We start from the raw sequence: 26362 nt of genomic DNA, 5'->3' as shown, positions 1-26362 counted from the left end.
CACCTGTGACAGGAGTGCATGGTAGCAGGTAGTTCCCTCCACCCGTTCCCTTCTGTGTCAGACTCCCTACCTTGGAGGAGCAGGCATTGGTTAGTGGTATCCACGGTAAACACCGGTTGCCAGGGGGATGCGACTGTGTGAGAGGGTGGGGTGATGAAGTGGCAAACAGTCTGTGGCGTGGCAGTGTCTGTGAGGCACACTGTGCCATCCCAGGAGAACACCAGCACCTGAAAGAGCAACAGGGCACAGGAGCTGCATGGAGAGCACTTGCAGGGCCATTCCCATTGCTCTTGGCTGGGACTGGGGCAGGAGAAAGCCCTGAAAGCCTTAGCGGGATGCAGGAACCCTGCAGACCGGAAATGAGGTGCATGGGCCAGAGGTGTGTGAAGAACCCAGGGCTGCAATAGCAGAAATGCTGTGGGTCAGGTTTGAGGTGAACAGCAGAGCACAGCTTGCTCAGTGCTTGCTGCACTTGGGCTGGCTCCAGCCAGATGCTTTTAACCCTTTATTTTCCACAAGGTCCTTGTGCCTGTTTTTGAAATGGCTGTCCATCTCCACTGGCCACAGGGCTCCACTTGCCACCTGGAGTTTATAACTGGGTGGGCTGGACTTGCCTTGTGACCTCTCCACCCCTCCAAAGTCTGGGATTTCCTGGGGGTGCTGCCGCTCAGCCCTCACCTCAGCGCTTGGTGCCTGGGGCCAGCTGCTAGTGTTGTGCCCCCCAGACCCTACTGCACAGTCATGCTCTTCAGAGGACACAGAACCCTAGAGGGCGCGACTTGCAACACTCACTGCACCAGGAAAGGCTGGAATCGGTGCTACTGCGCTGATGGTCTGATCTGGGTCCTCGGACCTGTAAAATAAACCCACCCTTAGGATGCTGCTTGGGAGCAGACATAGCACTTTGAGGAGCCAGGACAGCGAGAGCTGTAGTGCATGATGCAGGGGTTCATGGGGGATTTAGGCCAAATGCTGCCCTACTGAGATCAGCAAACTGGGAGCTGGCCCTACCCTCAAAGCTCTGATTGGCAGGAACATGAGCAAACAAGAGTTGGGCAGGCACAAGGCAGGGAATTCCACCCCAACTTCTGTTCCAAGCTCTCCAGGCACCAGCAACACCTTGCGGTGGCTACTGCAGGGACAATGCTGGCTGAGATGTGGCTCCAGGCAGAGCTGTGGGGACAAGCCAAAGGGCAGCCTGAGCCTGTGGTCTCATGAGCCCGTGTCACACTGTGCATCAGCCGGAGCTCAGAGGGAAGGAGATGCCCCGATCCATGCCTGAAGGACTGTGATTGTGTATTGCTAAACAAAGTGACTGTTGCTACTAAGGTTGAGTGTTTGGTACTGATAATGGGGTGGGAGAGTTTGCTGGGTGGATTCCCGCCTCCCCAAAGACAGTGGTGGGGTCTCCCAAGGGGAGGGGAAGTGTTTGCAACTCCCTTCTAGCAAAGGGGAACCCCCACCACGCCACTGAGACAATTGATCTGGCCTGTGACCAATCTCCCTGGGGCCTAGCAGAACCCACCTCACCTGTCTGCCAGGAGCACGGTCCTGGACTCTCTGGGCCCTGACACTGTAACCAGGTGGAGAGACCCATCCGTACACAGCACCAGAAGCTGCACTTTGGGCCTAGGCAGCTGGTCCCTTGGAGCTGCAGATGTCTGCAGGAAGTGGATGGTGCGGCTGAGACATCCCTCTGGAAGGGCAGTCACAGCTAGTGGGAATCCTGGGAAAGGCACAAGCACCCACAAGTCGGACACAAACACCAGTTTGGAGATACAGGGGCCAGCACTGAATCTGGCCTCCACCTGACAGAGACTCAGCCTGGCACCAAGGAGGTGACCTCCATGTGAGGGAAGCTCAGCATGGTTCCATGCCACCCAGGCTGAACTAATGGGCACCTCTGTTAGTACCATAGAGAGCTAGTGACTTGTATGGGAGGGAAGTTGAGCATAGCTCCATCTTACTGGCTTGGCTAGGAACTGGGCCAGGTTCTGTTTTGGGCTCATTTTGCCTGCAGTCCTCGTGGCTATGGCGCAGCATGGCACGCCATGGCAAGGTTGCCACCTTCTCAGCTTTGGACTGATGGACGCAATCTTTACATTGCCATGTGGCGGTGCAGTATCACAGCATGCTGACACTGCATCACCAATGGATTTGGGTGGGACTGTGGCCTGCCCCGGTGCAGTCACAGGACCGGCCCAAGTACAGAGTAGGGCATGCTCTTGAGCTTTGCTCTGGGACAGTCATTGCATCACAGCCCAGTGATGCTGTGAACCTGTCATAGTGAATCGTAGGGTCATGATGTGCTGACACTGCTTCAGCCCCACAAATAGCGTGAGGCTATGTTGCCCAAATGGGGGAATGTCCCCAAAACATTCAGGCAGGGCACTTATAGGGTGACCAGACATCCCGGTAAAAATCAGGACCGTCCCGATATTTGGGTTGTTGTCCCATGTCCCGACCGACCTTTGGTTGGGATGATATTGTGCTCTGCTGGCAGCACCGGTTTTTTGTTTTGTTTTTTTTGCTCCGCCGGCAGCATTCAACTTTTTTTTTTTCCTCCACTGCCACCACTTGGCTTTTTTTTTGGTGCTCTGCCGGTGGACACCCCCCCCCCCGTGTGTCCTGATATTTTCTTCATCTCATCTGGTCACCCTAGGCACTTATAGCCTTAGCTGCTGCAAACATAACTGTTGGCCAGCCTCAAAGACATCTTGATTTCACTGTCTTCTTGCAGGACGGGATAGTTCTGTCAGAACTGGAACTGGCCCCTGAAAACTCAGGCCATGTGACATGAGAGACTCTGCTACTCAGCTAAGGCACCTGGGATGTTTGCCCACCTGTTGCTAGGAACCAGTGAGCCTGCAGATTTTTTTGGAAAATGTTCTTGAAAACCCCTCTGTGATCCCCAGCTGGCACATCCAGACCCCCAAGTCCCAAGGGAGAGAATCCCCGTCAGCCTCCCACAGGTACCCATCAATTCCAGCAATGGGAGAGCTCACCTAGACATCTGTCCCACACCGTTATCATCCCATCTTCACATGCCAGAGCCATGTAAGAGGAGCAGGAGGTGACAGCTGAGCAGGTGATTGGAGCGGCACATGGCCAGACAGTGTCAGGTTTTAGCTCAGCATCTGGAGGGAGAAGCATGGCCTATGAACAACTGAGCCTCATCTTCAGGGAGATGGGGAGTCCCCCCCACCCACATCAGCCTCTGGTGTGTGTTACCCTTCTTGGGCTGAGTACAATAGGTGCAGTTCAGGAGCTGCCTGCTGTAGTGGCCTCACTTGGGACACTGTCCATCTGGAAATCCTCACCATCCAGCTGCCACCCTGGCCTAATGGAGAAATGTGAATCATGGGGCCAGTTCCTCTCCTCTCTTATGTCTCACTTCTTCTAGCTAATAAAAGCTGGCAGGGCTGCCCAGAGGATTCAGGGGGCCTGGGGCAAAGCAGGGGAGCTGCGGTGCTTGTATTCACCTGACAGCAGTCTGGGTCTTCAGCGGCGGGGGGCCCTTCAGTCGCTCCGCGTCTTCGACTGAAATGCTGCCGAAGACCTGGACCGCCGCTAGGCCAGGGCTCGCGAGGCCCCTGTGGGGCCCAGGACAAACTGGGGGGGAGGGATAGCTCAGTGCAGGGCCGCCCAGAGGGGGGGGCAAAGGGGGCAATTTGCCCCGGGCCCCAGGCTCCGCAGGGGCCCCCAAGAGAAGAGCGGAGGCTCCCGCCTCCGCCCCTCTCCTGGAGCGTCTCCGGCGGGGCCCCTGAGTCCCGCCCCGCTCAGAGACGGTCCCGCCCCAGCCCCAGCCCCAGCCTCTTACCGAGCACGTCTCTGGCGGGGCCTGAGCTCCGTCCCGCTCAGAGCCGCGTGGTGAGGGGGCGGGGCTGGGAGCTCCAACGGGGCCTGAGCCCCGCCCCGCTCAGAGCGCCGTGGGGAGGGGGCGGGGCAGCTGCCTCCGCTCGGCGTGGAGCTCACAGCCCCGCCCCCTCACCACGCGGCTCTGAGCGGGACGGAGCTCAGGCCCCGCCGGAGACGTGCTCGGTAAGAGGCTGGGGCCGGGACCGGACCGGGGGGGAGGAGCGGGACTGTCGGGGCCGGGGGCGGGACCGGGACCCGCCGCCGCCGAAGCGCAGCCCGGTCTTCGGCGGCGGGGGGGCCCTTCTGTTCCGGGACCCGCTGCCTAAGTGCCTGGAAGGCCCGCGGCGGGGACCCCCCCCCCCCGCCACCGAATTACCGCCGAAGACCGGGCTGCGCTTCGGCGGCGGTCCCGCTTCGGCGGTAATTCGGCGGCGGGGGGCTCCCGCCGCGGGTCTTCGGGGCACTTTGGCGGCGGGTCCCGGAACGGAAGGGCCCCCCCGCCGCCGAAGACCCCGGGCCCCCGGAATCCTCTGGGCGGCCCTGGCTCAGTGGTTTGAGCATTGGTCTGCTAAACCCAGGGTTGTGGTTCAATCCTTGAGGGGGCCACTTAGGGATCTGGGGCAAAAACTGGTCCTGCTAGTGAAGGCAGGGGGCTGGACTCAATGACCTTTCAAGGTCCCTTCCAGTTCTAGGAGATTGGTATATCTCCTATTTTTAAAAAAAAAATTGCCCCACTTGCCCCACCCCCACCCCCAGGCAGCCCTGAAAGCTGGCTGAGCCCCTTCTCAACACTGGCCAACCGAGAGTGAAATAAAGTACTCCCTGCCCCCCAGCCCTGGGGCTAAGGATGCTGCTTTTAGAGGATTCCCATCCCAGCATGTCTGGAAAAACAATCCCCTTCCTGGTGTCGTTGTCCTTTTAGCCCTTAAGCCTCTTCCTCACACTTGGGCAGGGTGGAAGCACTCTCTGGTCAGCCCCAGTTTCCGTCTCTGCTGTGAGCTCACTGCTGGTTGCTGTGAATTACTGACTCAGAAATGCTGAGGCTGTGGGAGACTGAGCTCCATGGGGACAAACACACAGTGCCCTACCAGGGCAAAAGGTATGGAAAAGGTCAGGGGCCATGCCCTCTGGGACATGTCAACCTGACAGTGGGGGCCCTTCTCGGGTCAGAAGATCTCCTGCCCGTGCAGGGTTAAAGGGAAAAGCTTTTTAGTACAAACCACTTTCTTTTGAAATCTACAGCAGCAATCTGAAAATAAGTACCCTCCTGCCCCCCATCCTTTCGCTTCTTACCTGTTTTCTCCTTTGATGGCCGGGTGAGTAAATACAGGCAGAGATTGTGGCTTCCATTCCAATGCACACTGATGCCAGTGGGCACATCTGGAAGAGGGAGATCAGAGAAAGGAGAGGGGAGTGGGCAGCTCGAAAGCCTGGATTGAAGGAATCCGAGCGACACAGAGAAGTCTCCTGTGCCAGCTGCATCAGCACGCTGGAGAAACTTGTCTGGGCCCCGCATCCCTTGGAGTTGCTCATTCAGAGCCAGAAATAGAACAAAAGTTCTTATTCCTGGTGATATTTTTTCCCTGCCTGTCTCTTCTGACTGCCTATGTCAGCCCCTCCTCCACACCTGGCAGTCCCCATTACAAGAGGTGGTCCAGGCAGCAGGACGCCCAGTCAACCACTGGGGACGTAGAAGTGTTTGGAGAGAGACATTTGCTGTGCAATGGTGTGAGAACTATGCCCCTCTGCCATCAACAGCCATGCCCCCAGTGCCAGCATATATTGGGAGCAGCAGGCACCTGACCTATGACAAGCATGGGGCAGGGGTCGCTTGCTAAAGGAGTGGGTGGATCGGCTTATGTGGCCTGCATCTTGCAGGAGGTCAGACTAGATGATCATAATGGTCCCTTCTGATCTTGAATTCTATGATTCTATGAACTTCCTTGGGGCCTGGGCCACACAGCTGGTTTGAGTGAGGAGACGTTGGCACAAAGATGGCAGGCTAATGCGCTGGTGCCACTTGCTGACCTGCCTGAGGACAGGAACTGCTGGTTAAAATGCTGGCGACACCAGTTGGTTCAGCGAGAGGAAGGCTGTTCCTTTCACTGCATCCCAGAATGCCACAGCAGCCAAGCTGCCACAGTGACTCAACCAGTCAGGAGCACGGGGTGTTCTCAAATGTGCCCATAGTGGGAGTCACATATTAACAGGGAGATTGACTCTGGAGACCTCCCCTCCCATTCCCCATCATCTGGCCCTGCCTCTCTGTCATTGGCAAACCCAGAGCATCCATCTGATAGAGTACCGGGGAAAAGCATTTATGGATTTGGGGCTTGTAGCGGGGTGGTCACCCGCTCCTGCCCTGAAGGGCTTGAAATCAGCCCCGGGGACAGGGCTGAGGCTGCATGAGGGCTGCTGCTAGGGAGAGAAGCAAGCCTTGGCTGATTGGGGAAACAGCCACAGCTGTGGCCATGCCCCAATCAGACCATAGCTGGCCCTATAACGGCCAGTGAAGCCAGGTGCTGAGAGGATTCTCCCTCTAGCTCTTGAGGGAGAAGGGCCTGGCTGCCTGGGAGCTGAGCTGGTGGGGGAAAGGCTAAAGGAGCTGGGGTGCTTCAGCTGGCAGAACCCCTAGGCTGCAGGCCTTGATAAAGGCCAAAACAGGTACTGGGGCTACAGAGGGGTAGTCTGGGGTAGGCAAAGGCAGCAGGTCCAAACCCCGCTTTGCCAGTGATGAATGGTGTATACACTGCAGTCTGCCCCAGTGGGTGGGGGCTAGATGGTGACTGGCAGTAGCCATATACTGAGGTGGGGATAGGGGGTTGGGGATTCCCCTGGGAGGGGAGACCCAGAGAGCTGAAGGGGTACTTCCAGGGGGCAGCACCCAAGGGAAAGGGGCACTGGGGTCTGGGAGGGACACAGGGGCCAGTGACAGGTGAAACTTGCACCTGCAGAGGATGCTCCAAAGGCTGGAGAGCTAATTCCCTGGGCAACCAGCAGGAGGCGCTGCAAGGTGAATTGTCGCCCCATTACAGGGCTTCTTTAGTGCAATAAGAACTCTTCTTCACAAGGGACAACTAACTTCATGGGCACCTTCTGCTCTTCTCTTCCTCCCACTCCCACCCTCTTGCTCTCATCTGAGAAGAAGAAAGAGAGCCAGCTCTCCATGCATCACCGACTGGGAACATCTGTTGCAGCAGTTTCTGTGGCTGCTGAATTATAAACCAAGATGGCTGGACACGGACAGAGAGCTTCACTGCTGAATCATGAACCGGCAGTAAGCAATGACACCTGTTGCCCCGGCCCACTCACAGCACTTCCTGGCCTATGGCAGTGCCCACTTTACCCTGCTTTGGTTAGACCCACAGGAAAGTAGCCAGTCATCCATCTAGTCCCGCATCCTCGTTCCCAGGGTGACCAATGTCAGATGCTGCAGAGGAGGATATAAATCTTCTCTTGTGCAGTAATATACCATGGGGCAAGTTCTTATGAACCCAGCTGGCATTTTGCATATGCCTAGTGCATGAGGATTGATAGCCCTTATCATTTTCATCCTGGCTTATGTCTTTGCAGATGCTATTCTTTGTCATCATAATGCCTGATCTAGTTTGAAACTCAATATCCTGCAGCAGTGAGTTCACAGATTAATTATGCATTCTGTCTATCCGCTTTATATTACCTGGCTGTGCTTTGATTTCGGGTCCGATCTGCAGTATCCGGCTGGGTAGGAGAAAATGAAACACAGCGTGGCTGAGAAAGGAAGGGATAATAAATACATGCTATGGAAATACCTTGATAAACAGAGCAATTCAACATGATCAGGAGTGGCTGTGGCCATACCCTCATGGCTTGGGACCAGGGAGCCAACCTCTGGTGCCACGGTTCAGAGTAATAGTTGGGAAGTGCCCTGATGATGGTGGAGTGTGATGGCAACTCCTATGAATCCCTGGGCTGAAATGCCAGCATGCAAGGAGTGGAGCTGCATTCCTGCATCCCTCTCACCTGGGTTTCTCCTCCTTGCTGTCAGGCTCACTTTCTCTCTCCAGATGCTTTTCGAAGGTGCTGCGAAAGATTGCATCCTGCTGTTCCCATTGGTAGTCTTTGATCATGTGATTCTGCCCCAAGCCGATCACACTGCCATCATCAATCTTCATCAGGGCCTCTAAAGGGCTTTTAAAAGTGCTTCCTGGATGGTGAACACCAAGGGGGGGGAGAGCCCCAGAAGAAGCAGAATCCATTGAGATCTAGCAAGGCTCTTGGGCAGTGGTTCCCAAATTGGGGCCGCTGCTTGGGTAGGGAAAGCTCCCATTGGCTGGGAGCAGCGAACCGCGGCCAGTGGGAGCCACGATTGGCTGAACCTGCAGACACAGCAGGTAAACAAACTGGCCCAGCCTGCCAAGGGCTTTCCCTACACAAGCAGTGGCCCCAGTTTGAGAACCACTGCTCTTGGGGGAGGGACAACCCTTCCCCTTTCATGTAGGGTCACACCATTCTGGAGGTGGGAGACTTGAGTCCATTCTCTCTCCTTTGGATGGAACCACCTCTCCCAGGCCTTTGACCTAGCATAAGGCCCATGTCCCTGGCCAGGAGCCAGCTCCTTTTACAACAGCAATGGTGGCTGCTTTCTGCCTCACCTATCCCTGGGGAAGGGGCCCAAACCCCAGGCTGCCTCCCTCTGTGTTCTTCTCTCTGGTCAGCTGCTCTACCCCTCTATAGCTGATATTGGATAGGGATCATGTGGGCTCAGACAGCCAGGCTGAGTCTGGCATTGCTCTTGGTAAGAATAAGGGTGGAGGAGAGGAAAGGCCACTAAGACCAGGCAGTGAGCAAGAGGAAGAGATTCAAAGCTCCATGGGGTAGGGGTAGTATCTGCATGTGTGTGTTGTACCCCACTGCCACAGAGCCTTGGTCGCAGGTGGGGCCTTGGGCACCACTGTAATATACATAATAATCGTTAATAGAGGTGATGCATCACTAATGCAGCTGGGGTACTAATAAGTCCCACTCCAGGATCAGAGATGAGCCACAGGCAAGGTAGCACCAGTGGGCATTTTACTGTAATTTTTTATCTTTATGTTGCTATCCAGCCACTCACGCAGAGAGAAACACAAACACACAGAGACAGACACATGAAAGCACCTAAAGAGAGACACAAATATGCAGAGAGGCACAACCATTATTACTTAACCAGACTTGAGTAAATTCCCACTTCCCCACCAAAAACAAAGGGCCCGAGAGAAGGGGCCTGACCTGTCAGAGGTTTGGGCGACCTGACCTTCAGCAGCAGCACTGGTAGACTCAGCTTAGTTTCAACTCTGTTTGCAGACATGGGTGATTCCTACAATGGAAGAGACAGCCACCCTGAGCACCGGCATGTCCAGGAGCTGCTCTGTGGCCGGTGCTGCCTCATGCTACCGACGACAAAGTTCTCACAGCTGAAACCTGCAGAATTGTTCCCTGGTGTTTCAAACCTTCCTCCCAGGAAGGGTTCGCAACACTCCCCTCCCAGCATGCTGCTACCACTGTCACTGTGTGCACTATGTAGGCCATGCCCCACCGGCCTGAGGGATGGAGCCAAAGCATAGCTTCCATCAGAAGGGAAACACGCACTGCCCCATGGGATCCTACTTTCATTAGCACTCCACCCTCAGCTCTTCCCCAGATGCCCTATCACCCAGTGCTCCAAATACCCTACCCTTTAGGGTACCTTCACTACAGAGGTGAAAGTAAGTTAAAGGACTTACCGGTATGGGATGACCTCAACTGGAAGAGGTGGGGCCTTTAAATCTTGATTTAAAGGCCCTGGGGTTCTGACTGTGGCCTGGAGACCCGAGGCCTTTAAATCACCTCCGAGCTACCAGCTGCAGAGGTGGCTGGGAGCCCCAGAGCTCAGGGGCAATTTAAAGGGCCCGGAGGACTGGCCGCCACTACTGCAGAGGACTTCCGGGCCCTTTAAATTGTCAATAGAGCCCTGCCGCCGCTACCCCAGGGCTCCGGCAGCCGGGCTAGTGTGGTAATTTAAAGGGCCCGGGGCTCCGGTGGCGGGGAGCCCCGGGCCCTTTAAATCGCTGCCTGAGTCCTGCTGCCTAAGCCCCGGTGTAGCAGTGGCAGGGCTCGGGCAGCGCTTTAAAGGGCCAAGACTATGGCCGCTGTGGGGAGCCCCTGGCCCTTTAAAGTGCCGCCCAAGCCCTGCTCCCGGAGCCTTGGGATAGTGGCAGCAGGGCTTGGGCGGCGCTTTAAGGGGCCAGGGCTCCCTGCAGTGGCCGGAGCCCTGGGCCTTTAAATCACCACCGGAATCCTGCTGCTGCTACCCCAGGGCTCCAGCAGTGGGGCTCAGGAGGAGATTTAAAGGGCCCTGGGCTTTGGCTGCTGCAGGGAGCCCCGGGCTCTTTAAATCACCAGCCCGGGGAAACCGGTCCGGTCCAGCATGGCGTACTGGCTCTTGCCGGTATGCCGGACCAGACTGACTGACTTTCATCTCTGCCTAACTACCATTAGGGATCCCTCCCCAAAGGTCCCTGGATGCAGCATGGTCCTGGTTACAGCATGTGATGTCTTCAGGCTCCAGTGAGAGAGAACTAGGGGTGAGGGATACTCAGATTGCTGCTGAATACAAGAACCAATGTGGGTTTCAAGGTACCTGTGATGGGCTAGAATCCCCTCTGCTCGGTTGGGAATGGGGAATCGGACACTTGCCACAAGCAAGAGGCCAGCAGCAGGGTCCTGCTTTGATCAGGGGGTTGGACTAGATGACCTCTTGAGGTCCCTTCCAACCCCGATAATCTATGATCAGCTTCCTGCCCTCAGCACTGGTCTTTGCACAGAGACGTGGCTAGGTACCTGCATGTGGATTAGTGAGACTGAAGACCTAGGTGTATGCAAGGGGGAAGGGGAGTACTTGGAGCAGTAGAGAGGGGAATGTTAGGTGTTCGTTTGCCTTGGGTCTCAGCCACTGGGGGTGGGGAGCTGGCCCATCAGTGCTGAACAGCAGCTCCTGTTCAATGGCAAGGCCAGCCTCTGCTGATCTGGGGTCTGGAGGGGACTAGCCCAGGTGAACATTGGAATGGATCCACTAGATGCTTAGAACAAAGAATGGGGCCCAGATTCCTGGCGCTCTTCCCCAAGGGCTGGGATGCAGGGGGTTCAAGGTGCAGCCCCCAACTCAACATCTATAATCTGCCTGGAGAGCTTGGTAAATTCTCACTCAGGCCTTGGTTACCGTTTCTGCAGAGCCCTCTCCCGGCAGGTCCAGACTTTTCTGCCAAGGAAATAGAAGGAGGCTGTGGTTAGTTCACACAAGCTGGCCATGGTAATCCAGAGCATCCCCTTCTCCACCTGAGCAAGTGGGGCTCTGACACACAGCCAGGTCCTCTTTTTGGCCTGGGACTGAAAAATGAAGCCAATTCAAAGAAGCCCAGACTGGAGAATCAGCTTCCCTGACTCACACTTGGAGCTACCGCACCCAATTCTCAGTTACACTAAGGCCCTTTTGGGCCATTCTGCCAGTATGAAGGGCATTTTAGGGGGTAGAAATGGCTCCCTGAGAAACCACCCTGCACTGGACCCCTCCCTAGTTGGGGGCAACACTTAGCAGGAGGGGAGCACATTGAATTGTGGCCTCTGATCTAGAGGAACCTCCTTGGAAAACTTGTCTTGTGGGTGACAATAGTGGCCCAACAATACAAGGGGCTTGTGAAATCTGGGTTGGGTGACAACGTCCCCGCTTCCTTCCCCATCAAGGTGCCAACAAACCCACCCAGCCTGGTCGGTGCAGCCAGTGGAGCTGTGAGAACAAGGGCTATGGAAAGAGATGGAGGTGAAAGGACAAGACAGAAGATATCTCAGTAGGAAAGAAAAACATTTTGTACCGTAGACGCCTGGCTGAGCCGCCTCTCCCTGAAAGATGACACTGCTGCAGCTGCCTGGGAATGGTCTGTCTCCTTCAGCCAGGACTCCTTAGGCAATCGGTAGATCTCCAGCCAAGCTTCTGTGCTGCCTGCATTGGGAAACTGCATTGAGCAATTGGAAAGGAGGAGAAAAGGTTTCTCAGGCAAGAGGACTCTGCTATTATGTACCCTCAAGAATGGGATTAGTGTTTCCTTTCAAATATAGGATCCCCCAGCTCATATCCCCACAAAGCCCCATATCATGGATGCTGATCTAGGGAGTACAGCTATCCAGACTGGGTCATGTTGCAAAGTGGTCTTCTATTGGCTGCCTGTGGGGTGTCACATGTCCTGCTTTTCTAGCCCTCAAGGTTCCAGCAGAGCTCCTTTGTGGGGCATCGAGACCCTTCTGGGGCAGAAGGGGGCATTCACATGGCCCTCACTGCTCTGAGACTAGAACTGGGACTAAGAAACTCCTGTGCTTTGGCGAGGGTTGTTTGCTGCAGCAGGTTTGGGGAGGGCGTCTCTGTGCAGTTCTCCAGCCTGTGTCAGAGCAGACAGCCTCTCAGTATACAGGCCCATATGCTCCCGGTGTAAATGTGGGGCCTGGGGATGGGGTTGAGGAGCTGGGGTCGGTGATTAGAGCAGGAGGAGGGAGTCTGCTTTGCTTTGAATGGCCTGTCTGGCAGCCCCAGAGCGAGCTGCCTTCCATGAGCTGGCCGCACGGGCTGGGTCCCTGCTGGGCCTTTGGCAGATGAAAGGGAGGAGCAGTGTCAGCTCTCCTTGCCTGGAAGGACAGGTTGGGTTGACTCAGGAGAGTACTGGGGAATCCCAGAGGACCCTCCCTAGACTGGTGAATAAGTTTTACAAAGTTGCATGAGCTGCAGGCCCCACCCATTGAAGCAGGGCAGCCAGCATTTGATCCCTGCAAATCCCTGGCACTTGCCTTGCAGCAGGATGCCTGCATAATCGCCCCCCTGGGAGAGCTCCGCCTCCACACAGGTGTTTCTCTTGCTGATCTCTTCCTGCCAAAGAAAGGCATGCTGGCATCAGAAAAGGCTGCAGCTGCTGAGCAGGGACAGTGATGCTTGCTGTGGTGCGTCCTTATTGCTAATGCACCTGGGAATTTGACTGCAAAGAGGCAGGCGCCCTAGGAACAGGTCCGGGAAGAATGTTCCATGCGCAGAGGGTTGGTGTGGGAACAGGAGGGGAGGAGGAGAAGATGCCCTTGTTCTTGGGGGTTTGCTCCTGCTCCAGGATTCTCAGGTAGGGCTGGTGGCCAGAGGTGCCTTTTTTTGTGCGCATTGGGCTAAACTGCTGTGTCCATTTCCTTCGGCTCCACACCTCATCAGAGTCATGTCTCCACTGGCTTCGTGCAGCGGGCTCTGCATTGGGCTACCCTTCAAAGCCACCCACGAGCTCCAGCAGGTGCAGAATGTAGCTTCCGCAGGGGGAGGAGCATGGGAGAAAGGCAAGAAGGAAGCAGTGGCATGGGCAGAGCAAAGGTGATAAAGGCAGAGAGAGCTGAGAGCACAGACTGGCAGGGGGTAGACTGGGCAGGGCCTTTAAGACTGGGACAGGAATCTTTACAGCCACCTATGGTTTGGGTCCTCAGTGGGGAGCCTTCAGCCCTGAGATGTTCTTCCTGAAGCCTGAGCAAAGGCTCATTCCCCTGGCCTTTGGCCATGGGGTGCCCAGGGTGTCTGTAATCCCTGTAAGGCTGGCCTTGGGTAGTGGGGGTGTTTGCAGGCCGGTGGGGCATGGCCTACATAGTGCACACAGTGACAGGGTGTTTGCAGAGAGCAGGCTTGCTGGGTCCATGTGCCTGCTGCCCAGCCTGAGGGATGCTCTGAAGCCAGGGATGGCAGCAATGGGAAGTCCTGCTGCCCTGTGGGGTTTGTCACAAAGGAGATGTGCAGTGCACAGAGGGGGAGGGGGGCCAGGAACCTGTCGGGTGGTCAGAGCCCCCAAAGCCTTGACATGCAGCTATAGCCCGAGGCCCAGCCCCCTGCGAGTGGCTTGGGAGGGCTAAGGAGCTTTTCAACATGCTAAAGAGGGGAAACAAGTACAAATTGTCCCCCAGCCCAGAGCCCCCACTCCACCCCTCCACCTGAGCCCCTCCAGCCCAGCACTCCTATCCCTGTGCCTGAGTCGCTCTGGCTCAGTCTGCCAGAGTCAGACTCCACATTATTTAAAGACAGGGCTTCTATGGTGTTGAGCTCATTTGTTGCTGAATGCTGATGCACCCCTGGGATTTTGACATCTCAGAGAAGATTCTGGGCATAACCTGGGGTCTGTACCGGGGATAATATGGGTTCAAAGAGGATTACAGGTGAGTTGTGCACCATTGACCCAGTTAACAGGACCTCTGACCTCCATTCCAGCTGCTGCTCTTAGCAGTGTGTTTCCTGAGTGCTGTTAGAAATCCTGATTGTTTACTACACAAGGGCTTTCGCCTCAGTGCCCGTGGCACACACAGGACTTACCACTTCGTTTAGGACTTTGATGAGCAGCAGGCTGTCCCTGTAAAAATAAAAGAGTCGGGCAAGTCCTGGAAGAGAAAAACAGAGGCAAGAGGTGGGTGGGAAGAGAGTGAGGGGCACAACTCAGCTCCTTTGGAGGCTGCAGTAACAGCACTAGGACTAGGTGCCTTCTGTGGCTCTCAGAAGACTCGGCCACAGCTTGCTGCCTAGTGACACACAGAGCAGTGCTGATGGCCCCAGCCAGAGGGAATACCCACGCTGCAGCGGGAGTTTGCTCCCCAGACTGGGCAGACAGACTTATGCTCGCTCCACTTCAGCTAGCATGCTAAGAATAGCGGTGTGGACGTTGTGGCACAGACGGCAACTCAGGCTATTGGCCGAGTCCAAGCCCACCCGACCCCCTGACTCTGAGCTCAGGTGGCTAGTCTGAGCTGCTGCTCTTGCTGCCCCATCCATGCTGCTATTTTTACAGTGCTAGCTTGAGCCCCACTAGCATGAGGTCTGTCTGCTTACTGGGAGCCTCGCTGCTAGCTGCAGTGTAGACATAAGCAGAGAGACCTGCATCCAGCCCTCGTCCCCAAGGAAACAGCTTCAAATAGGAAAGGGGAAGGTGGGTGGGAGCCCCAGGCATTTTCATACACTTTTCAGCTATTGGAGTCAGTGCAGCGATGCTCAGAACTTGGAAAGCATCTATGCATCTGCCTTGCTAGGGGTGTTACAGCAGCACCCAGGACATGGGATTTCACACATCCTCCCTCCCACGCACACCCTGGGATGGCCACATTAGCCAAGTCCAGCATGGAGATGACCTGTGCTCCAAGGGGATTTGCTCAGATACAACTTTCTTCTCTCTAATGGAAAGAGAACTAAAGCCCACTTCATTAGCGTTGGACTCAACCAGAAGCCAACGGACCCTTCTGGGACTGCTGCATACACTAGTATCATGGTAGGGCTACTGGATCCAGTATGGAGCTGACAGATCTTTTCTCCTCATCCGAACCTCCACACGACAGCACAGGGAGGGCACTAGCTCTGGGGCCACCCCCCACTCTGAAGTCTATTGACTAGTCCCCATTGTTTGCAGGATCCTCTCAAAAATGTGTTAGTCATGCTTATTTCCACCTTGCTTTACCTCTTTTCTACTGAGTAGGTCCCACTGCCACCCACCACCTCCATTCCATCATAGTGCACAAGCTTGTCCTCAAAATTCTTCCCACACGGGACTTGAGGAAGCTCATGGGGTACCTACCCATGTCATCCACAGTAACGAGAAGGTGGGTCTCATTGCCAAGGTTGGAGGCACGTATGGCACAAATCTCTAGCCTGGTTGACTCCCAAGCACAGATCCGTTTACAGCTGGGCGTGTTGAAAACCGCAAGCCCTGAGGAGAGCCCAACAAAGACATGCTGTCCAGAGGCTGCAAGGCAGTTGGCTCTTCCCATCACCTGCAGAGATGAAAAACAAAGCAGAAGAGAACATGACCCTGCCCTGCCACCCCGACAGGGGGATTGATCAGCTACACCAGCCATTTGCCAGCGAAATCCCATGATCTCACTAGGGCACGAAGTCTAGCTCCAATCTCAGAAAGATACCACCAATATCAAGGGTGAGGCACATCTTCAAGGGAAGCTCTCCCTGCCACCGCCAGCACTAGGGATTAACAGAAGCCTTCAATCTCCAGGCACCATTCAGCAGCACTAGAGCTTTCCCACTTCCAGCTACCCCCACGGGGATAGCGAAGCAAATGCAGACATTCTGCAGCCCGTGCAGTCCCTGGGCACCATGCAGCTGCATTCGATGTTGCTCTGCACCATTTCTAAAGTATTATTTTGAAAACACAGTTGAGTTTGTCCGTATGATAGCAATAGACTCATCAGCTTCTCCAGAATAAGCAGGTGCTAGGGTCAGTCTGGCGCAGAGAAGCAGAGGGTGAGCCTGACATGATTTAATACCACCTCTCCTCTTTCAGGAAGGTGTGATGGGCTCAGTCCTGTACTTCTCAGATGAGCAAGTTTAGAGCTGTAGTCTTGTGGAATGAAAATGAAAGCGAGGGAAATGCTAATGGAGTCCCGGGAATTTAAATGGGTGGAGGGGTGACAATGGAAGAAGAAAGCAAAAGGAACTGAACTGACACTGCCTTGACAAACTGTTGCAATGACAGGTGGCAGCTGTGCTGTGAAGGGTCTCAGTACCTGGAATTCAGCTGTGGGCAGGTACAACGTGGGCTTGACCTTCTGTATCTGTGCCTCTCGGAGTGCCTCCCTCTTCTCAATGATTTCCCAGGCCTGCTCGAATACTAGAGTCACCAGTTTATTGATCATCCGGAAGGGCTGAGGCAACGAATCAAAGATTTGATCGGGATCCTGCAGGAAGAAATTTTCTTCCTCATCCTTCTTAATCCAGTCCTTTTCAGAAGGTGGAGGGATCTCCAGGGGATGTTTCCGGATATATACTGGCATCTTTCTGCCTTCCCTGGTGTGATGACAACACAGGTGCCCTACCCAGTAGTCACAGTAGATGGAGAGACCCAGGAAATCCTACAGTAAATAGATCCTGGAGATAATGGGAGGAAACGATGATTATACTTAGGAACTAGCTACAACAAAGAAGGAAGCTTCCTATCTTTATATGGAGAAATGACTATATCTATTTTGTATGACTCACTTCTGCTTTCCCCATTGTCTCCCCATGGTCTCCTGTACAGCTCAGTGCTGTGCCATGCAAGTACCATCCATGTGGATATATGCAGGTTAAGTACACAGGTGAGTAGACATCTAAAATGCACAGCTAGTTATACAAGTTTTGGGTGTGGTGTTACAGATAGATTAGGGATACACATAGACAGATTTTTGCTTGTCTCCCTGCTTATCCAGCCTGGAGAAAGTCAGAGATATGATTTGTTTCAAAGGAACTTTTTTTCAAACTGCTTAAAACTTTGTTTATTTCTTTGTTTAGTTTCTTCGCACTAGTCAAAGGCCTATGTCACTGTGAACTAAGCTTATGGAAAGTTAGTAGCTCTTAAATTAACCGACAGGGCCTCCGACTTCCTAGATGTTTGTACATTGCCTAGCACAATGAGGCTCCAGACCCAATGGGTGGCCTTGAGGCTTTACCTCAATGATCAGAGCACAGAAATATCATCTACAAACACTTGGAAAACAAAACATTTCCTACTGACACAACTCAGAAAGGGCCAAATGGAACTGTACCAAAAATTCCCCTTTGGGCTGAAAACAAGTATAAAAAAATCCAGCACAGAAGAGTCATTTTCCTGAAAAGTTACAGGAAGCTGTACCCATGCCCCAACTTATAAAAGCTTTTCCACTCTGTTGATGCTGGAGGAGCTCTAAAATGTAACCAATTAAACAAGTGCTGTATAGGTTTATTTGGCTTGGGACCACAGGCCATCTTGATTCAACCACTCATACAGAGAAAGTGGAGTGAACCACCAGTGTGTGTGAGCTGGCAACTGCAAGGTTGCCATTTCCCTCCCTCCCCCGCCTCCTCCCCAGCCCCAACAAGCCTGGTAGCAGATAGTAGGCCCTAGACAAAATAACTAGAACTGCTTAGGTACAAATCAGGATCCATGCTACCTTCTACAATAAAGGGCATGCCAAGGGATAGAGAGTGGAGGAGATAGATAAATGAGAGGCAGGCTTTGGTGTGATCCTGAAGACTAGGTGATTCTGGGGTAAGCGCTGAGTCTTACAACAAGGTTTAATTTTCAAAGCTGGGAGGCCCAGCCACTGGATTTCCAGGGGGTCTCCTGGAATTAATTATCCCTATTCATGGGGATGGGTTATTACTGAGGAGATCCCCACTGCTGGGGAGGGTGTTGCTGAGGGGATCCCCATTCCCACGTTAGGGGATAACCATTCCCTGGGAGGTGCTGCTGTGGGGATCCCCGTTCCCGGATGCTGTTGCTGAGGGGATCCCCATTCCCATGTTAGAGGATAACCATTCCCTGGGAGGTGCTGCTGTGGGGAGCCCCATTCACAGGTGCTGTTGCTGAGGGGATCCCCATTCCCATTCCCATGTGAGGGGATAACCATTCCCTGGGAGGTGCTGCTGTGGGGATCCCTGTTCCTGGATGCTGTTGCTGAGGGGATCCCCATTCCCACGTTAGGGGATAACCATTCCCTGGGGGGTGCTGCTGTGGGGATCCCCATTCCCGGATGCTGTTGCTGAGGGATCCCTATTCCCACGTTAGGGGATAACCATTCCCTGGGGGGTGCTGCTGTGGGGATCCCCATTCACGGGTGCTGTTGCTGAGGGGATCCCCATTCCCACGTTAGGGGATAACCATTCCCTGGGGGGTGCTGCTGTGGGGATCCCCATTCCCGGGTGCTGTTGCTGAGGGATCCCCATTCCCACGTTAGGGGATAACCATTCCCTGGGGGGTGCTGCTGGGTGACCCTCACTCACCTGTAATCGAACGTTGATCGGTTGCTATGGTAACTGCTGCGCTAGGTAGGCCTGATCTCGGTCCGGGTAGAGACAAGCCCCAAGGCGGAGGGTTCCGGGCCCAGCTCCACGGGGCGGAGCCTGTCTGTGTCCCGGGCGGTGGGCGGAGTAAGAAGTGGCCCCAGCCCGAAAACGGCAGGAGACTGGGGGGTTTCTCCCCTCCCCCCGCGGCAGCATGGAGGCATTTGTGAACTTCACCAACCAGACCCAGGGCCGGGACCGGCTCTTCCGGTGAGCGGGGCCTGGGGCTCGGGCTGAGCTCTGCTCCTGCCGCGGTCGGGGGCTGTCGCCCGCTCTCCACGGTCCCGCCTGCAGCCCCGAGCCGAGCGGGCGGGTTACCTGAGCCTCCCTTGAGAGCGCTGGGAGCCACTCCCGGGGGCCCCCACGCAGCCAGGCCTGACCCGGCGCCTGACCTCAGTACCCAGCGCGGTGCCGGCGTGCTGCATGGGGGGCGCTCCTCCGGCCAGTGCTGACCGCGGCAGGGTGCCGGGGTGCTGCATGGGGCGCGCTACCCCAGTCAGTGCTGACCCCGGCGCGGTGCTGGGGTGCTCTATGGGGCGCGCTCCCCCAGTCAGTGCTGACCCCGGCGCCGTGCCGGGGTGCTGTATGGGGCGCGCTCCCTTAGTCGGAGCTGACCCCGGCAGGGTACTGGGCTAAGGGTAGGGCACTTGGAGCTAGGGTTAGGGTTCCTATGGGTAGGTCACCCCGCCCTAGGGTTAGGGTTCCTATGGGTAGGGCACTTGGAGCTAGGGTTAGTGTTACTAAGGGTAGGGCACTTGGAGCTAGGGTTAGGGTTCCTATGAGTAGGGCACCCTGCCCTTGGGTTAGGGCTCCTATGGGTAGGGTTTCCCACCCTAGGGTTAGGGTTCCTAAGGGTAGGGCACTTGGAGCTAGAGTTAGGGTTCCTATGGGTAGGGCTTCCCACCCTAGGATTAGGGTTCCTATGGGTAGGGCACTTGGAGTTAGGGTTAGCGTTCCTATAGGTATGACGCTTAGAGCTAGGGTTCGGGTTCCTATGGGTAGGACGCTTGGAGCCACGGTTCGGGTTCCTATGGGTAGGGCACTTGGAGCTAGGGTTAGGGTTTCTATGGGTAGGACTTCCCACCCTAGGGTTAGGGTTCCTATGGGCAGGTCAATTGGAGCTAGCGTTAGGGTTCCTATGGGTAGGGCACTTGGAGCTAGGGTTAGCATTCCTATAGGTATGACGCTTGGAGCTAGGGTTCGGGTTCCTATGGGTCGGGCACTTGTATATAGGGTTAGGGTTCCTATGGGTAGGACGCTTGGAGCCACGGTTCGGGTTCCTATGGATAGGGAATTTGGAGCTAGGGTTCGGGTTCCTATGGGTAGGGCACCCCGCTCTAGGGTTAGGGTTCCTATGGGTAGGGCACCCCGCTCTAGGGTTAGGGTTCCTATGGGTAGGGCACCTCACCCTAGGGTTAGGGTTCCTATGGGTAGGGCACTTGAAGCTAGGGTTAGGGTTCCTGTGTGTCGGGCACTTGGAGCCATGGTTCGGGTTCCTATGGGTAGGACACTTGGAGCTAGGATTAGGGATCCTATGGGTAGGACTTCCCTCACTAGGATTAGGGTTCCTATGGGTAGGGCATTTGGGTCTAGGGTTAGGGTTCCTCAGGGTAGGTCACTTGGAGCTGTGGTTAGGATTTCTAAGGGTAGGGCACTTGGAGCTAGGGTTAGGGTTCCTATCAGTAGGGCTTCCCGCCCTAGGGTTAGGGTTCCTATGGGTAGGGCACTTGGAACTAGGGTTAGGATTCCTAAAGATAGGGCACTTGAAGCTAGTGTTAGGGTTCCTAAGGGTAGGGCACTTGCAGCTAGGGTTAGGGTTCCTATCGGTAGGGCTTCCCGCCCTAGGGTTCGGGTTCCCAAGGGCATGGCACTTGGAGCTAAGGTTAGGGTTCCTATGGGTAGGGCACTTGGAGCCTATCGGTAGGTCTTCCCACGCTAGGGTTAGGGTTCCTATGGGAAGGACTTCCCGTCCTAGGGTTAGGGTTTCTAAGGGCATGGCACTTGGAGCTAGGGTTAGGGTTCCTATGGGTAGGGCACTTGGAGCCTATCGGTAGCTCTTCCCATGCTAGGGTTAGGGTTCCTATGGGTAGGGCTTCCCGCCTTAGTATTAGGGTTCCTAAGGGCATGGCACTTGGAGCTAAGGATTAGGGTTCCTATGGGTAGGTCACTTGGAGCTAGGATTCGGGTTCCTATGGGTAGGATGCTTGGAGCTAGGGTTCGGGTTCCTATGGGTAGGGCGCTTGGAGCTAGGGTTCGGCTTCCTAAGGGTAGGGCCCTTGGAGCTAGGCTTAGGGTTCCTATGGATAGGGCACTTGGGGCTAGGGTTAGGGTTCCTTAGGGTAGGTCACTTGGAGCTAGGGTTCAGGTTCCTATGGGTAGGACACTTGGAGCTAGGGTTAGGGTTCCTATGGGTAGGGCACCCCGTCTAGGGTTAGGGTTCCTATGGGTAGGGCACTTGGAGGTAGGGTTAGGGTTCTTATGGGTTGTGCTTCGCTCCCTAGGGTTAGGGTTCCTATGGGTAGGGCACTTGGAGCTAGGGTTAGGGTTCCCATGGGTAGGTCACTTGGAGCTAGGGTCAGGGTTCCTATGGGTAGGGCACTTGGAGGTAGGGTTAGGGTTCTTATGGGTTGTGCTTCGCACCCTAGGGTTAGGGTTCTTAAGGGTAGGGCTTTTGGAGCTAGGGTTAGGGTTCTTCTGGGTAGGGCTTCCCACCCTAGAGTTAGGGTTCCTCAGGGTGTGGTCTCAGTAAGGAGAACACTCCCCCAGTCAGGGCGGACCCGGTGCAATGCTGGGTGTGGGCTCAGTAGGGGGTACACTCCCCCAGTCAGTGCTGACCCCAGCCTGGTGCTGGGGATGCTGTGGCTTGTGGGCTCAGTGTGGCTCACTCTCCCCCAGTCAGTGCTGACCCCAGTTCGGTGCTAGAGGTTTCTGTGCTGTGGGGCTCAGTAGGGGACATGCTCCCATAGTCAGCTGACATGATACCCCAGTGCGGTGCTGGGGTGCTGTGCTGTAGAGAGCTATCAGCCTTTGGATGAAAAGTAAAAGTCAGGTCCTTGCTGCCTGTGACTATTACTGATCTCTTGACACTTTCTCCTGGTAAGGGTTATTTGCCCCATTGGCCTGCCACCATCCGTCTCAGGTTACTTGATTGTTCCTCTATAAACTCCCCCCCCCCCCGCCCCGCCCCGTTTCAATTCAATTCCTTTACTCATTTGTGTCTTTCTCCTTTGTAAGCTAGTAGATTCTATTGGAGGCATTGCTTTTTCACTTCCAATTCTAAATTGTGCAATGTTAGTGTGTGCTTATACAGCTCCTGTGTTCCACCCCAGAGCTGGCTGGGTTTCAGCAGTGGGTTGGGTAATTTATGAAGCTTACCCCTTCTATGGGGTCTCTCCATATTCTACCCATTCCAGTGCATATCTATTGCTGCTTAGTGATTGCTGGGGCCAAATAACAGACTCTGGAAAAAATTTCTACTGATCTGTATCTTGTTCCATCAGGGAAACTGGCTTTGTCCCTTCATAGACCCAGAGCCTTGCTGCAAGCTAGCATTTCTGCAGTATTTGCCTGTGGATGTTTCAGGCAGTATTCATTTACATTGCCAAATGTGCCCAACAAAACCCTTTATTGGCTGCTTGCTACTCAGATGCATGGTCTCCCATTGTCATGTTCACACTGCATTTGCATTGCTTCTCACACTGCATGTCGTAAACTGCTGACCCTAACAAGTAATATCCTGTGATCTTTATACCTCTGGGTGCGGTGCTGTCGCATGGTTATGGTCCATAGGAAGTCCCTAACTTGGGAAGAAATTGTTCCTTTCTCTCCTTTTCTCTTCCCCCCCCCCCGACCCCCAATTAATGGTCCCTGTGTCTCCTGTCAACCATTTTCCTCATTTTTTCCATTCCAGAGCCATCCAACACACATGCATGTTGCTTAGCTATTTATTAGAGCATAAGGCTGACAAAGAGACGGTGATAATGAAGCTCAAGGAGTTGGAATCTAGCATGCGCTCTGGCCGTAAATGTAAGTACCCCATATCCGGAGGGATGGTCCCTCTTCGTATTGCTTATTCCAGCTAAGCAGATGCCAGTTGCGCTAGCTTTTAAGTGGTTAAATTACCATGCAGCCTTGGATCACAGGACCTTATTTTGCGTAATTATGGAATAGTAGATACACCCTTCCCCCACCGGAATTACACTCACTTTATTACCTGCTGTGTTGTATGGTTAGTATTGCTCAAAATACACATGGTGGAGCCAATGCTGTGATGTAAGTGAAAGCAGACTTGTTGTAATCATGCTGTGAACTGAAATATATGACACCTGCAGGCAGGGAACTAGCTGTAGCATAATTCCCCAAAAAATGTGCAGCTGAGAAAAGGCGTTGTTCTGAGTTGGTCAGATTGTGAATCATTAGCCCGCAAGAATAATTTAGAAAGGGTGTAGCTCAGAGGTGCAATGGGACTGGTACACTAGCACCTTCCTTCCAGGAAGCTGGGTTAAATCCTCTTCAGGTTACAGCAGTGTGTCTTTCTGTATCCTCTCTCACTTACACCTTAGAACTTAGCATGATCGGTAGTTCCCGTTCAGAAGAGATCCCAGAATGGGACTGGAGTAGTGGAGGGTGTTCTAGGTCACAACAGACAGGCGGGCATTGGCAGAGCTGTGTGGATGTCCCAGGACTGGAATGGCAGGAAATGCTGCCGGCGAATATTGAGGTGCATCAATGAAACTATATGAGGGAAGCTTGCATCATATCTGTCTACTATACATGGCTCTACTATTGTCAGCCTCTCACTTCTGTAAATACAAAGTTACCCTCAAATGAAAAGACAATATTTAAATATACAAGGCCCAGAAGACCAATCAGTTGTTGAAAAGGAGAACTGGATAGCAGCCTACAGGGAGTGAGCCATGCTAACTTCTCTGGGTTCTCTTGCAGTGTTCAGACTGGGCAACATGGTGCATGCCATGGTAGCAGCCAGGCGAACTACCCAGCTACCAGACCTGGTACCCCGTCTCTGCCTGACAGCCTCCCACCTCAACCGTGTCCTGTATTTCATCTGTGACACAGTCCTGTGGGTGAAGAGTGTTGGACTCATCCCTGATGTTGACAAGCAGAAGTGGCGGAATTGGGCTACCAAATGCTATTACTATTCACTGCTGATGAGTTTGACCAGGGATTTGTATGAGATCTCCTGGCGGATGGAACAGGAGGCTCAAAGGGAGAAGGCAAGGAAGGAGAACTCTTCTCACTGTGGTGAACAAGATCAGGACCTGTTCGGTTTCCATGCAGGTGGGTTGCAGCCTTTTCTCCTCCTGCTGTACAACACCCTGAGGAAACACCCTCCCTTGTTGCTAGACACAGTGAAGAACCTTTGCGATCTCTCTAGTCCTTTGGACCAGCTGGGAATCTACAAAACCAACCCAGGAGTTATTGGGCTCTGCGGCCTCCTCTCGTCCCTGGTGGGGATCCTCACAGTGGCAAGTCCACATATGAAGCTGAAGCACTGATCTGAGAGCATCATATACGGTGAACTGGCAGGTTTGTTTCCCAGGATGGTATTTTAAAAATGAACATTTTTGACAATCGCTCTTCATACGTGGTTTGTTCTCTGGAGGAGTCAGCTTTACTTCCTCCTCCTCCTCCTTCCTGATATCCTCTCAGGTGAGGAGCTGCTCTGTGCTGTGACATACTGCATGATGGAAGAGAACGGTGAACAGGCTGAGCAAGGACTGAGTAAAACATCCCTGAAGAATATCGTGAAACATGGAAATCAAGACTTTACAAATTGCTGCTAGTTAAGGACAGGTTGCTGTCTCCTGTATTTGAATATAGACATGTGGAATAGCTGCACAGGCAACTAAAATTGTATAAAAAGCCATAAGTAGCGGTGCTGACACTGGAAAGGCAGAATTCACCAATGGGGGTTCATACAATTATTTGTCTTTCTTGAATACATTCAAGCAGGATAGTACCAGGAAGGCTTTGGGAACTGTAGTTCAAATGGCCTGGATTAAAATGTGAGTTCTGAGGGGGATGGAGGATGCCAGGGGACTCGTAATTGGATATATGGAGCTTTTCATCTCTAGGCAGTGGTTCAAATCCAGCCCAGGCTGGTAGTAACTGAAGAGTGCAACTGTTGGGTGATATAGTGGCCACCATTGAATATGTATTGGTGGGACTGGATCCAGTTCCTAGTGAATAGATGTCTATATCCCAGAAACCACCACCCCATCTGCCCTCCTTGTTGACAATACAAGGCCAAGGATTGCCTGGGCCATGGAATCTGAATTCCTCTCTAGAAGGGTCCTTCCTGGTCATGGTTAGGTACTGTCTTTTTCCAGTGTATGGGGGTAGCTTACTTCAGTGCTGCTCATGCTGGGGATAAGCAAAGGATTTCAGTCTCCATGATTGCTGATCTGGCACCATTCACCAGCACTAGCCTTCCCCCAGATACACACACCAAAACCCTTGCAATCCCAGGAGGGTGATAATTTCTGTATTCTCTGAAGCAGCTTTTGCACTGATACTGCTTTAGTTTTGCTGAAAGTTTTCAAATATCAGTTTTAAGTCCTCCTGCTATTGAAGGAAACCTGCCCCAGGGCTTCTGGTGAGTGAGCTGGAATGACACTGCCAGGGGGTGTTGTCAGAAAAGGGAACTTACACTCTTGGACTGGGATAAGCTTGCTGATGCCAAAATCCTTTGATAAGCACCTGCAAGAAGAGAATCCTTTTATCTGACCCTCTCTATAGTGCACCCCATCGTGGCCACCTGCTCGGATAAGGACATGTGGTTTTCTCTTATGTCACCTCTCTGTTTGTGTGGGTTCTACGGATCTCATGTCCCTTTTGTTCCCCCAGCCATCTAGGTGGAATGTTGCTTTGAATTATTACACAGGTTATGGGAGAAAATACTGTCTAATTTTCTAACATGTATGATGTGCGTTGTTTGACATCCTTGTGGGTGAGGGGGACTGACTTTACAGACATCCCAATTTCATTAGCATCTGTGACTCAGCTCCTGTAGAATCTACTTGTGATGCAAGAGCCAAAACGATCCCTTCTCTGGGTCTGAGCCTGGTCTGTGATCTCTGCTCACCACCAATGCAGAGACTTTGCCCCTCCCCACAGCTGGGAGGGCAGGGTGGTGAGTTTACAAACATTCCCGGTAGTTTTCTGGTAGAGAGGGACTGTGGAAGGGCCAGCCTAGTCACACTCAAGTGTCCAAGTAAGACAGCCTAAGAGTGAAAAAACTCTCCTGTGCGGGGAAGGGGGATAAGTGAGGAAAGGTTTTCAGGCTGGCTGGTCTCTTCAAAGCCTTCCACCACCAGGGGCTGACCTGTAACACCACCACATGGTTCTGACAAGGATGCTTAGGCTTCCGGGCTCAGTGCTACGGGATTCCGACAGGCCTGTCTTAGTCCTTTCCTTAGGTAGGTCCCTAGATTTTAGAAGCTAATACTTGCTGTTCCCCCTGCGAGCTGGAAGCTATGGGTTTAATTTATTTAATTTAGCTTAATATAACTAAAGCTGGACAATCAACCAAAAGGAGAGAATTCTTTAGGTCAGCCTCCTGGAATAAGGGCTGCTGCTGCTGTACATTGTCTAGGGAAACACAACTAATAAACTGAAGCTGAGTTTGAA

General features: G+C 53.7%; 2 protein-coding genes and 2 long non-coding RNA genes across 11 annotated transcripts in view; 3 read left to right on the top strand and 1 right to left on the bottom strand.

Annotated features, from left to right (window-relative positions):
* Positions 1-3011, top strand: part of LOC123343594 — a 96541-nt gene extending 93530 nt beyond the window's left edge. For both annotated transcript variants that reach the window (XR_006572289.1, XR_006572288.1), the window contains exon 3: positions 2741-3011. This is a non-coding gene — a long non-coding RNA (uncharacterized LOC123343594). The remainder of the gene's footprint in view (positions 1-2740) is intronic.
* The window catches only part of WDR93 (WD repeat domain 93), a 23208-nt gene extending 4209 nt beyond the window's left edge, over positions 1-18999 (bottom strand). The window contains exons 1-15 of one of the 7 annotated variants that reach the window (XM_044978761.1): positions 18653-18999; positions 16420-16780; positions 15477-15672; positions 14231-14295; positions 12691-12769; positions 11727-11854; positions 11078-11116; positions 9109-9196; positions 7861-8044; positions 7538-7608; positions 5152-5238; positions 3006-3137; positions 1531-1726; positions 793-853; positions 71-227 (exon numbers count right to left, since the gene is read on the bottom strand). In XM_044978761.1, the coding sequence (XP_044834696.1) occupies positions 71-227; positions 793-853; positions 1531-1726; positions 3006-3137; positions 5152-5238; positions 7538-7608; positions 7861-8044; positions 9109-9196; positions 11078-11116; positions 11727-11854; positions 12691-12769; positions 14231-14295; positions 15477-15672; positions 16420-16686 (1750 nt within the window). In that variant the 5' untranslated portion in view covers positions 16687-16780; positions 18653-18999. The other 6 variants (XM_044978762.1, XM_044978763.1, XM_044978760.1 and 3 more) reach the window with 6 other exon arrangements.
* Positions 6152-7657, top strand: LOC123343595. Its single transcript, XR_006572290.1, has 3 exons — positions 6152-6522; positions 7004-7135; positions 7432-7657. It is a non-coding gene; the product is annotated as an uncharacterized LOC123343595 (long non-coding RNA).
* Positions 18733-26362, top strand: PEX11A (peroxisomal biogenesis factor 11 alpha). Its single transcript, XM_044978766.1, has 3 exons — positions 18733-18922; positions 22623-22738; positions 23657-26362. Exons 1-3 carry the CDS (start codon positions 18867-18869, stop codon positions 24226-24228), a joined length of 744 nt encoding a protein of 247 aa, XP_044834701.1. The 5' UTR covers positions 18733-18866; the 3' UTR covers positions 24229-26362.

The sequence above is a fragment of the Mauremys mutica genome, chromosome 11, assembly GCF_020497125.1.
Source record: "Mauremys mutica isolate MM-2020 ecotype Southern chromosome 11, ASM2049712v1, whole genome shotgun sequence".
Classification (NCBI taxonomy): domain Eukaryota; kingdom Metazoa; phylum Chordata; order Testudines; family Geoemydidae; genus Mauremys; species Mauremys mutica.
Note: the sequence above shows the minus strand (reverse complement) of the source record. Positions and strands in the feature narration are given on the sequence as shown.